The sequence below is a fragment of the Hemicordylus capensis genome, chromosome 5, assembly GCF_027244095.1.
Source record: "Hemicordylus capensis ecotype Gifberg chromosome 5, rHemCap1.1.pri, whole genome shotgun sequence".
NCBI classification, from domain to species: domain Eukaryota; kingdom Metazoa; phylum Chordata; class Lepidosauria; order Squamata; family Cordylidae; genus Hemicordylus; species Hemicordylus capensis.
Genome location: NC_069661.1, coordinates 32897063 through 32910192, shown reverse-complemented (window position 1 = coordinate 32910192; position 13130 = coordinate 32897063). Strand labels below are relative to the sequence as shown.

At 43.0% G+C, this 13130-nt stretch overlaps 1 protein-coding gene across 1 annotated transcript in view; it reads left to right on the top strand.

Moving 5' to 3' along the window:
* MANBA (mannosidase beta) overlaps positions 1 to 13130 on the top strand; it is a 74179-nt gene that overhangs the window by 39152 nt on the left and 21897 nt on the right. The window contains exons 7-9 of the mRNA XM_053253002.1: positions 4382 to 4492; positions 8196 to 8347; positions 8960 to 9077. Of these exons, the coding sequence (XP_053108977.1) occupies positions 4382 to 4492; positions 8196 to 8347; positions 8960 to 9077 (381 nt within the window). The remainder of the gene's footprint in view (positions 1 to 4381; positions 4493 to 8195; positions 8348 to 8959; positions 9078 to 13130) is intronic.

Sequence of the window (13130 nt, the reverse complement as noted above, 5' to 3'; positions counted from 1 at the left end):
GATCATTATCCACAGATTGGGAATAAATTAAGAGTAGGTCTGACTTGGTAGAAGCTGTCATGAGCTTTGAGCTTGTGTACCTCCCTCCATTTCCCTTTTCTTTTGTGTGCAACAGAAAGGGATTGGAAGCTACAGTTGGTGGTTTGTTACAAACTGCAGTTTCCTATTACCTCTGAACACAGGAAACTGGTTTGCACAAGAAGTCAGGATATCAAACCAGGCTCTGGTCCAGTTTCCCCAGTTCTAACAAGTGTGTTCAGGCCATAAAAGGAAGCTTAATCTCCTCTTGTGTGCAAGCCTGAGGCTCATGCTCATTCATAACAGCAAACCATGATCTCCCCCGCTCGCCCAATCTGAACTGGGCCACTGAAGGCTAAAGGCTAAAGATTAAAGCAGGCAGCCTCTTACCTGCTGCAAAAGTGAATTCAGGAATGATGCATTAAGGATTGTCACGGATCCACCCATGCTACAGCCACTTGTCACAGCCCAGTCTCAATCAGCCCTGTGATTTTTTAGTTTTACCACTGCCACCAAGTAAACTTTTTAGACTTTTCTCTGGCTGAGTACCACAACAGCCTTCCAAACCTCTGTTGTATCAAAACAAACTTTAGTAGAGTGGTAAAGGCTTTAGGCATGCGGTGGATAAAATGGACAGAAGCTACTATTTTTAAATATAAATAAACAAAAAGAATTCAGTTTAAAAATAGTTCCATTTAAACCAATAGTTACTTTGAAAAGTTAGTACAAAAACAGCAACCAAATGAACATAAGGAAAAATGAAATGTGATCAAAGTGTAACCAAACTGGCCTAACATTGGGCACTAACTCAAGAGTCCTTTGCAGTCACCTCTTTTTCCAGCAACCCAGCTTGTCCCTTGTTTAGCCTCAGGTCCTACTCTCCTTCACAGTCGAGAGGTTTTCAGCCCCAGAACAGGTCTTCTTGCTGTTAAGTGATTTTAACTCTCCAGAGAATTTCCACACTCTGCCAGTGATTTCACAGCTCTTTCCAGCCCCATCTCTGATTCTCTCTGACCTTGCCAGCAGCTCCTACACTTGGACTTGTTGGTTCTTTACTTTCTTCTTCCCACTCGGATTGCACTCACTCATTTTTTTCTGACTCTGAACTAAAACTCTGCTGAAAGCAGCCCCCTTATTTACACAAACTTCCTTCCCCTTTTCTCCAAACAAACCAATTAACTCAACTTAGGTCCCCTCCATTTTTCAAAACATAACCAATAAAATCAAACCTCCCTTTCCCTCCAAACTTCTAACTGTCAAACTGTTCTCCCTCAAAAATGAAACTACAGAGCAGGAGTCGTGAACTCTGGAATCCAGCTCAGTCTTTCTTAGTACAATAAATAGCAAGGCATTTTACAACATAATGAGGTGGGTCTCACAATCCGTGAGACCCGCTTTCTGCCAAACTGCGGGGAGAGCGGGCTAAGCTCGCTCTCCCTGCAGACAACCGGGCAGGCAGCCCTGGGCGGCCGGATTGGCTGCCCACACGGTTGCCGGCTCTGTGACGGAGCTGGCGGGGTCTGGGAATCTCAGGGGCTGCGTGGCCCCTGGAAGCCCCTGTATGCCCTGCGCAAGTGCGCAGGGCATACTGGGGAGACCCCCAGAGCCGGGAGGCGGCTTTTCGCCTCCCGGTCGGGGGGTCTACTCGCGAGTAGCCATGGTGCGGAGCTGCGCTGTGGCTACTCATGAGCAGATAGCCCGGGTTTGCGGAGCACTCGCTCCACAAACCTGGGCTAAGGGCAGGGGTTCTTGAGCGGGTTACCCGCTCTAGAACCACTGGGCTCGCAGCCGAGCTCATTGGTTCTGACGATTGACAAAAATCGGGTTAGGCTATTCTAGCCTGATTTTTGTGATCATCAGAATAGCCCCAATATCTTAATTACAAAAAGAAGAGGTTTAGGCCTTGTTCCTTCACAGGGAGCAAAAGGATGAGTTGACATTCTGCTCCTGCGGATGCTGCCCTTTCCCCTCTCACAGCTCCAAATCTAATCCCATGGGTGGGGGAAAAACGGTTTTGTGTTGATTGCCATTCACTAAATACTAGTTTTGAGGGAAGAAGTGTGAAGGCAATAAGAGAAACCAAATAACTCAGGATGCAGTAGGACTACAAACTTGGCATCACATTCGAGAGAGCAACCTCAGAACTACTTGCTGGCAGTGGCAGATGTGCTAAATGAACATAGTAATACCCCTTGTTTCGAGGATGCTTGGCTATTTCCCTAATCATTTCCTTACAAAAGCACTTGGAGATGTGTTTTTGTATATTGAAGGCAATCTATGTCTGTAATTTTTGATGCTGGCTTACATTCTATATGCAGAACAATAGGAAATATACAAAACCAGAACTTATAGCTCTAGGTAGTGTTCAAAAACTGAGAGTGCTTGAGCTGTCTGCAGCTCTCTAAAAATGTGTAATTCTCACCCTGCCCCCTACCAAAATTGAGAGCACATTGTGTTTTCCAGTGAAGTAGCAGCAGCAAATGGGTATGCAGGGATATGACCTCACTAACAGCCAATGAATAAACTCCAGCAGTTTTTGCTTCTAAAGCTGTTCTCCGTTTTATATAGCACAGTGGAAGATACATATAAATAATGCTTCATAACAGGAATTCATGAGCATTTGCATGCTACTGCTTGAAATAATTCCTGATAAAAGATGAAGCATTAGTGACTAAACTGTATAATCATGCCTTGGTTAACAGGCATGACAAATCAAATTGTTAAAACGGGTTTCTCTCCTTGTTGTTTGAAATACTCAGGGACTTGATGCTTTTGTATGTTCAACACTGATCCATCCATTTTGTGGTCTGTGCATCCTTTTTATCCTTTCACACAAGCACAGCTACCACTGCAGTTAAAAAAATGAATTTTTTGTTTTATTTGCAAGACATAACTAAATGGCAACACAATTATAAACAAAGAAGTGTCACATATGCCAAAAAAATTGGGATTGGGGAAGTTTGATTCTCTTGTAATGCTCAGATATATGTAAGGGCTTACGCGTGCACACATGCACACAGGGCATGATCCACTGAGAGCTTCTCTTCACAAGAGTACATCTTTTGTGTAATATATCAAGATAAGCCATATAAAGAACATAATGAACTTTGCATGTCGAGATGCCATATGAACAATTTCTGATTATAATAATTCTAATATGGATAAAAGTGAGCACATATTGTGTGATGCCAAATTAACTTAGCTTACTTTTCCAGTAAGCATGGGAAACGAAAACTGAATATGTTGTGCCTAAGAAAATCTGCATTATAGGCAAGTTCTTCCATTCTTAATGTCACACTTTGGTTATCACTTTCTGGCATATTGGAGTATAATTGGGTTGGGTTTTTTTGTTTGTTTGTTTCCCCTTTCAAAATAGTGGGTCCTGCTGAAGAAATCTCAGGTGTGAGGAACCCTCTTGATCCCATATTTTGTTGGCTGCTTATCAGTAACCCTTCTCAAACATGTCTTGAGTGACTTCATGGTCTAATTACCAGGAATGTGTTTGTTCCAATGTCTCTGTGAACCTCTGCTATTATCTCCCCTTCTAGTGTGAAGCCTCAGCCAGCTTTGGTGATTGGCACTGAGGTTTAGGTCAGCTTAGGCAGACAGGGATCATGTTGTTTGGGGAAATAATGGCATTGGATCAGGAAGCAGTTGAGGGTCAATGCAGCTAACAGGGATCGGTGGTCCAGGCAGGTAGACAGGCAAGCTTAGGAAAATGGTTGGGTTCCCAAAGATGATGGTCTCACAGGAAAAGAAGTGATGCAATGGAGTCTGTTTATGGCTATTTATAAATGTTAATACGACAGCAATGAATGCACCACTGAGAGGCCTAAAAGGCCAAGTTGAAGACAGATTGTCCTGGAGAGAATCTACGTGGTTGCTAAGAGTTGACACTGCCTTGACAGCACTTAATCAAATAAAGGCTAAGCAACAGTTATAGAGACCCAGATAGGTAACCCAAGTTACCTGGCTGGTGAGTAGCTCCCAAGGCTAGGGGGTGTTGCACAAAGTCAGGAGCTAATCCTGGCTCGATGTTATGTCTGAACTGTATTGAGCTAAATGGACTAATATTCTGATACAATATAAGGCAGTTTCCTATGCCAAAAAGTGAAACTCTTGTATTCCTAACACACAGTACAGGTAATCTGAGGGGTATCCAAAAGGGCTCCTGCCACATGCTGGTTATGCTAGAAACATTTATAGTACATTAACCTTGTTAGTTTTTAAGTTGCCACAAAATTCTTCATTGTGTTTACTCTGGTGGGCATTGGTCCATTGTTTGAGAGAAACTCATTTCAGGTCTTCATGTGTGATGAATGTTTATCTTTTAACTTCTCTTTCATTTCCTTTTCTTTTAAAGAGCGTAGCAGTGGAGACTTGGTGGCCAAGAGGACATGGAAACCAGACTGGATACAACATGACGACAACATTCATTCTTGAGGGAGGATACAAGATTGAGAAGTTTTCTAAGGTGTGCCAATGCTCCAACTTAACAGAACACATAAGAAACTAAGGCTGCCTCTCTGCTGCATACCCTGTGTGAGACTACTTAGGATGGTAGTCCAGTCTTTAAATCCTGAAGTTCTATGTTCAGTCAGGCTGCTTAAATATCACAGAGTTCAGTTGAGTTCACGATTGCCTAACATGATAGCCTTCCCAGGCACTGATGATCAACCCAAGTGTTGTCACATGTGCCTGTATAGACGATCTATTCAGGAATGTGGAAAAAAGCTGGAGTCTCCCTTGGCATTTGGCTATGCCTCCTCAGGGATGACTAATTTATACTTTGAGAGCCAGTTACTCAATGCCAAATTCAATGCTGTGGTCCCCACACATTACTAGGGGTCATTGGAGTCACTGAAGAGTGTCTCTCTGGGTGATCATGCCAATTCATGTGATAAGCAGCTTAAAATCATGATGGCCCTCAGATGGAAGTGGTTTTTAGCAGGCTTCTGCATGAGGGATTGCATTGGCTTCTTGCATTGGCTTCTAGAATATTGCATTGGCTTCTAGAAGTTGGAAGGTGGCTGGAATACAGAGAGTCAGTTTTTACCTCTGCTTAACACCTGCACTACCAGTCAGACTGGGAGACAAATTGCTGCAAGGCTCAAATTCACAAAAGGGAAAGGAGTTTAATTAAAACATTTGCAGCTTTGTTTTCCAAATTCTCAAATGGGCACCCTTTCTAAGTAATTGCTAGGCATAGGTATCTCTAGCATAGATATGAAAATAAAAATATAATGACTTGGAACTTTCCGCTAATGTTTAGGAAATAAGATGTGTTCAAAGAACTCTCTTACTTTCTGTCTCTTTATCTGTATAAGACTCCTGGCTCCTCATGTCAACGTTAGCATAAAAAAGAAAGAAAGATATTCACGGATTTTCGGTAAAGCACTTTGCTTAGTAACTGTGCACCATACAAGAACACATTTGGCACTTGGTGTAGACATGATTCAGACTGTGGAGGAAGACTGTGATCTACTCATGGGCACAGTTCATTTCAGGTAGCAGAGCATATTAATAATTGTATGACTTCACTAAGCGGGAACGAGGAACAGTGAGGATTGAATGTTGGCTTTTCTCCCCTCTAATACAGGGAATTCTGTGCTCTCCTCGTCAGCAGGGTTGATAAGATATAAGCTTGTTCACTATACAATGAAGTTGGGGTTTAGTTAATGATTTCCTAAATGACTAGACTTCTTTGTTATGTGGAGTTAAAATAAACAGCTGTTCTCCTCAGCTGCTAGGAATAGCAATTTGGTTTTAGATTTTGGTTGTATCCCTTTGCCCAATTCCAAAGGCTTCTGAATGCAGTTAATATTTTCTTAAGTAGAAAAGACTGTCAAATATGAAGGTCCATTAATATAGGGAATATTATATATCCAGATTTTTTTAAAAAAGCAGATTGGAAACCTGCCATCTGAGCAGATCATGTTTTAACTATATAGTTATTACTGGGGTTTTTTTGTTTGGTCTTTTTCCTATGCTAGCATTGTATTGTTTGTTTCTTAGTAAAGAAACACCTAAGTGTTTTGCCTTGGGATTCTAAGAAATGTTACCATCCCCTGAAGGAGACTGCTTGGTTTCATGCATATAGTGCTTATGAGAAAACTTGATTTTATAAAGCTCATGAGTTGGACAGGAAACACTGAAGAAAAACTGGGTAGTTAGGCTTATATGATCCAGGGATAACTTGTGATTCACACAACCAAACAAAGCTGACCAATGCTTTATTGTTACCTGCCACAGCCTTAACAAACAGCTTGTTTTTGCAATCTAGGCAGTCAGCAAAAGCAAAAGTTTATCCAGTTCCTGGTGGGCTGCATTTGGCTTGACAAGCTGCAAGGTGTGCACACCTGAGATCAGCCCTACACATTGCATACTTTCATGGTCTTATTCAGACATTATTAATGGAGGCTGTAGTTGCAAACAGCCTCCAAAGGTTTGTTGGAAATCCTGCCCATTGTTGTCACTCATTCAGTTCCCCTGATGCTGTAGTTCACGCTTACAGCATTTGTCTGAGGAGACGGATATTTTAAGTGTGATTGCACGCCTTCCTGTAACAGGGAGAGTGGGGCACCCCAGTCTCTCAATCACAAGAAGGTACACAATCATGCTTACAGCCTTTGCTTCTTCAGATGAAGCCTGTCAGTGTGACTGACCTGCCTGGCAGGGGAGAGCACTTGACATGCTGGGCGGGACTTCTACCTCGTTTTCGAAGGCTATACGTAAGTACAGCCTCCTCTGGTAATGTCTGAATGAGGCTAGAGTCTCCTTGTAAAGAAAGGCTTTTGGGGTAGCAGCACAAGTCTCAGCTCAACTTCCAGATGAAGACTGTCAGTTTAGGCGGTGTGTCTAACTTATTGAGAATGCTCTCATGATAGTCTCCTTCTGTGACAGGCAGGGAGATGTGCTTAAAAGGGCATATTTTTGCAAGCAGGTCAATATTGCCTTAGCTACACAACAGCTCATCTCAGTGTCTTGGCCCTAATTTGTTTTGTATTGATTTCACAGAGACCGGGACAGAAAGAGTTGTCTTTAGTAAGGTGTACTGGTTTAGTCTTAATATATGCAGTCCAAGTACATCATTCCTGAGGCCTGCTTTTATGGCCTCCCCTCAAATAGACTAAGTTTTCTGGTATTCTGTAGGAGGAATTCTGTCCTTTGTTGAGAACAACTAGGTAGGAACAACTACCACTTTTTTGTTAGGTTGTGGTTGATAGGACCCTGTCGTCATGGAATGGTTCAGTTCTTCAATTCCTGTTTAAAGAAATCCTATTAAATGCCTTCTTTTCTCGCACAGTGTAGGAGGGTTGTGGTTCCCCCTGTTCCATGTTGGCAGGCCTTATGTAAATTAGCTTTCTTCCCAGGATGCAGTGGAAGCAAGACCCAATTTTGGTCCTGCCTTGCTCTGGTTTAACAGGACTGCAAGAGGCTCTTGCTTTTCCAGTGACAACTAGCTGTGCTTGGCTTTTTTGCCTCTCATCCTTACTCCTGAGAAACCTTGGAAAGGAATGCCCTGCCCTACTATAGGTTCCTATACTGAAATCATTTCTTACTAGGTTGGTTTTGCCTTGAATGTTCTGGAGAAAAGGTTTCTACACTTTAGGTAGGTAGGTAGCTTGTTCTAGTAGTTGAGCTGTTATTTTAAATTAATAAAATATCGCTCTTTTCCCACCTTGGGTCTTCCACTCTGATCAGAAATGGCATTTGTGAAAAGATTTGAGCTCTTTTGCAATCTGACTTTGGGTTTCTGTAACCTTAAATGTGGTTTGATTACAATTACTGTTCAGTAGTTCCATTAAATCTCTCTCTCTATAATCGCAAGCAGGCTGTGTGGGTATGTGCAGCACTGATACATGTTATCTGTTGGAGGTAGGGGTGTGTGTGTGTGTGTGTGTGTGTGTGGTGTGAAAACACTACAATCTTCCAGCAATTTCCAGTTTTAAACTCTGTCTCAGGATGAAATTTAATTTATTCCATACTGTACATGAGAGTGAAGTAAGCAAGTCTTGCAGTAAGACAGAGTTCTTTCTTTTTATTTTATACATAGAAAAATAAATATATACATTGTTTTTTGCAGAAGGTGCTCTGATTGTTTCTGAAGGTGCTCTCCTCTGTTATGTTCATATATGCAACTGCTGTAAACCTGCCTACATTTTAATCTTCTACAGGTTTATTTCCGAACAGTAGAGCTTGTAGAGGAGCCAATTTCCAGGTCACCTGGTCTGAGTTTCTATTTCAGAATTAATGGACTTCCAGTTTTTATGAAGGGATCCAATTGGATTCCAGCTGATTCCTTTCAAGACAGAGTGACCTCTAAAATGTGAGTTTGACTGAATGGTTTTTAACCATTCTGTGTGGAATTTGCCTTTGCCCATTTATATTGTGTAGATCTTCTCTCAGAACTGATTCAACCCTGTGCATACAGTTCTTTTGTAGGACTATACCAACTGAGAATTCATGTGGGGATTTCTTGTTTGAAAGAGCCACTGTGTCAAAAGCTCTTTGTATGTGGAAAGCTAGCAGTTCAGGACAAAGGCTTCTAGTCTAGCTATTGGCCTTGAATGCTAGCTTTCTGCATACAGGGAGATTTTGACATGGGCCTACTTCCAAACAAGGATTTCCCCATGTGCTTTATGGAATATGCCTATGTGGGGGCTGTACCACATGCCTCCTTGTGAGTCCCTTCACAACTGTAGGATATCTACACTTACAAAGCAATGCTGCTTCACAACTTCCTTCAGTTCAGTGTGGCTTACAGGGCAATCCAGTGCAAGCCCCATTGAAATGTAGAAAGGTTAGGCATGCACAGTGCTTAGTAAACTGCACAGTTCAAGTGAATTTCTTGTACTTTTCCTTAAGCCTTTGTACAACTGATGCAATTTTCCTCCAAACCACATCTCTACTCAACTGCAGTTTTGCTTCTTTCTGACAGGCTAAGGCTCCTCTTGCAGTCAACAGTCGATGCCAACATGAATATACTTCGGGTGTGGGGAGGAGGCATATATGAACAAGAGGAGTTTTATGATATTTGTGATGAACTAGGAATCATGGTAAGAACACACACAAGCTCTTTTATCTAAAAGTAGTAAGTAAATCAGAAATAGGCAGCCAGTTTGTGCCACAAGGGGTGTAACAAGATTGTGTGGGTGTAAATCTGGGCTTGAGGCCTTGCTGTTGCAGAATCAGGCCTGTGCTGTTTTCTGCTGTCTGGGGCGCACTCCTCTAATCCTGAACGGGCCATGGGAGGATCCTACAGCAGTGTGGGAGTCAGCAGGGCTTCCCCCACCCACTTCATCAGGCGGCATGAGGCTAAGCAGGCAGGGGTGCACCTGCCCACTGATCAACTGTGGGTCGAGGAGGTGGGGCTGGCTGGGAACAGAGCAACACCAGCACAGGGAGGTGGGCTCAGCCTGTAAGCAACCACCCCATTTGAGAGGGGAGGAGAACGAGGTACTCCAGGCACCACTAACCCCCAGGGATTCAGAGGCAAGGAAGGAGTGAAGCTCAGCACTACTGACCACTGGGGATAAGGCAGCCTTCTAGGAAGGGAAAAAAAGGCATGAGTAGGAAGGGTGGGGGCTTAAGGGCTGTAACACTTGTACTGGGCTATGTAAGGGAGGCTGTGCCATGGCAGTTCTTGTGCACTCCAGGGAGGACTCAGGGCCTCTGGAGAGGGACTGGATTCAGGCACTGACTGTGGCTTGGAGGAGGAAAAGCGGGGCTTAACCCCCTAAGCAAGACTTGGAGGTGCATGGGTACCAACAAGTAGACTATAAGTCTCAAAAGCTTTACACCTGCCTTCCTCTGCACTCTTGTCCACCTCTAGTGCTGTCTCCGCTCTGAAGAACCATACCAAGGCATGCACAGGAGCTGCATAAATCCATTGCTGTGTGTGCTACAGTGGCACTCTCTTGGGACTTGACCCTTACATAGTTACACAAAGATTGGACATCATCATAATAAGGCTTGAAGAACACAATAAAATAAAATAATCGGGTTAAGCCCGACAAGTAAGCATTGTCTGTCCGTCCATCTATATGTACGTACATACATGCTTTTGTTCAGATCTTAAAAATCACACCATATCCTATAAACTTCACTAGCAAGGCTACCTCTTGACGTCTTCCTTGCGGTGTCTTGACACTCTCTGCCCTATAAATCTTTAAATTGATTCCCTGGCACGGTTCTGCCTGACCAAGAACTATCACTTTCACTCCCCCCTCCCGCCCCCACTTCCTTACAACTCTGCATGTAGCTGGCTGGCTGAACTGCTGGGTGATAATAGCAGCCCTGATACTATTTATCTGTCTGGCACAACCTGAATTTCACAACCAATGGTTCCTCCCTTGGTCCCTGCTGCTCATAAGGCAATTTCTAGCTAACAGAAGGCTTCCCAAGCCAAGGCTTCTAATCCTTTAGTAGTCTATTTCAGTTTCCAGAACATGATCCCAAAGTTAGCAGGCCTAAAAAAAATTTCATGCTAGTTCACTAATTTTTAAACCTCTCATCCATCCTTCATTTCTTGATTTCTTGTGTCATGCCATCCTGGTGTGGGCTTCTCAGAGGCATCTGGCTAGCAAATTGCAGAAGGCAGGACCTTAGACCTGATCCAGCTCAGCTCTTCTATGTTACTTAGCTATAGACCGTAGCAAGTTAAGGTTATGCCGGACGTTCTTGGCTTTTGTCTCAGTTTTAGGGTGGAGTGGAGGAGCCCTCCCTTCCAGCTCACTTTCTCTTTTCTTTTTCTTTTGCCATCTCCATGTTTTGCAGTGGCAGTGTTCCTCTGGATGACTGACAGCTGTCTTTTTTTTAAAAAAAATATCTTGGCCTATCAGTTTCCTAGAAATGGTGCAACTTCATTGCACTGTGTCATTCTCATGACACTTATGGATAATAAAAATGTCAGCCTCTGGGAAGATCACTGCTGACACAGATAAGGTCCCTCCTTTCACCCACTGCCAATTGCTTAGCTCTCTATTTTAGCTACCTGCAAATGGGGTGGTGAAAACAGAGATCATGTGGAGCAGCCCTAAGAACTGTATTCTTATAAAGCTGAGTCTAAATGGAAGTTATCGGAGTATCATAAACAGAGAGTTAGATAAGGTGTCCACATCTTATTTGCTTCGCCCAAATGAATCTTGGCATGACCTTTTCTCCCCTACATATGCAGTGAGATTTTAACTCACTTTGATAACTTAGAGCAGCTTCAAACTTTGCAAAGATGTCCAAGTACTTTTGATCTTTCCCCTTTCATGAGACAGTTTGATGTCTCCCTACTATGGGGAAGTGCAAAAGATCTAGGGGGAGGATTTGGGGGAGCGAGAAGTAAAAGACACTTGCACTTCCCTTTCTGTCATACGTAGCTTTGTCTGTGCTCTTAAGATCTTGGGATATTCTATTAAAACCAATGGTCAATCATGACTAAGCAATCATGACTAAGCAATGGGCCAGTCATGGGTGGTGATGGTGATGAACATGAACATGAACTACATTTTATACTGCCTTTCTGCCTTGACAAAGGCACCCAAAGCTGTTTACAATATTAAAAGAAGCAAATTACAGAAGATTAAAAAAAGTTGTCTCAGGCTGTTGGTCTTTTCAAGAGCTGAGGACAAGAGCTCCATGACCTGGGTGCCTCCTTTCTTGCCTTCCTCTGAGGGCACACTGGTCTTTCCGTACTCCTGGGTGGGGGCTGCCCCAACATTCCTCGCAGGCCAGAGCTGGTCTCTATGGGGGCTGATGTGATGCTCTCCCCTGGCCTGTGTGCCTTCTTTCATGCCTTCCTCTCAGGGCACACTGGTCTTTCCATACTAGTCATGACTAAGCACTATTGAAATCAAGGAGACAAAGTAGTCAAGACTAATTTAAATCCCATTAATCACCATTAATTGAGATTGGATGTTGCTCAATATGATTATTTAGATCAGAGGTAATAAATGCTAATTGTGGCTGTTCTTTCTAGCTTCCAGTGGGGTGCCCTTCAAGTGATACAGGCTCAAACACAAATGTCTGTACTACTGCCAAAGAGGTCCATGATATTTTTTATCATTTCAACAATTCTTGCTTAGAAGGCAGATGACTCTTTTAAAAAAAAATCAGTTTTGGCTTGAGAAGAGACACAGAAAGTTCCAACCCCAGAGGAACACTTCTAAGAATGCTACCTGCAAGCATAAGCATGGCTTGGAGGGGGGCACATGTTGCAAACCGTAGAGCAATAATACCTGCCTAACCTTGAGTTATAGCCCATATGCATATGTTCCTGAGCATATTATTAAACATGTAGGCAGGTGAAACTTGAGTTTTGCTTTGGATACTATCCAAAGCAAATGATTCTACTTGCTTTCACACCCCCACTTCCTAAACCACAAAAACAAAATGTAGCTGCAATTAGAGAATGAAATATATACCCTTTTGGGGGGTGGAGGGGAGAGGAGGCTCATGTTCTTGTAACAGAACAGGCAGAAATCCAGCAGGGAAAGATATTTCCTTACTGCATAGATGCAGGGATCCCTGTGTTGGAAAAGAGCTACATGGTTGGATGTCTGCCTGTCATTTAGCTGTTAAAGGCATAGAAACTCAACATTTCCAGATTTGAACAACACAGAATGTCCAACGCCTATGACTCATGCCAGGAGCATGCACCCTCTGGGAACCGAGGTTCACACCAACTTCGTTAGTGCTATTGTGTATGAAGCTGCCCATAGGCCCTCATTGTTCATCGCTGATTTACCATCCTCTACCTTGTGTACTCTTTATGCCCCCTAGCCAGAGAATTCCTGGCTATGGGCCTGGTCCTTCTCTCAAGCCACTTCTTCCTCATGGCATAATTGGAACTAAAACTTCATCAGAGATGGGCATGGTAGTTGAACAAACAAGAATTTTCAACCCTTTTAAACAAGCTTGGTGTGAGATGGTTATTTGGGATAGCAACTCTGTTTAAAAAATAAATAAATACTAAAATCCATCTGTTTCTCCATGACAGTTTCATAGGAAATGGTATAGCTTCCTCAGCTGCCTGCCTAGAGGCAGTAATGGGTTGGATGAGGGATAATCAATTAAGTAGAATCCAAACAAGACAGAGGTGCTCATTGTGGGGTGTCATA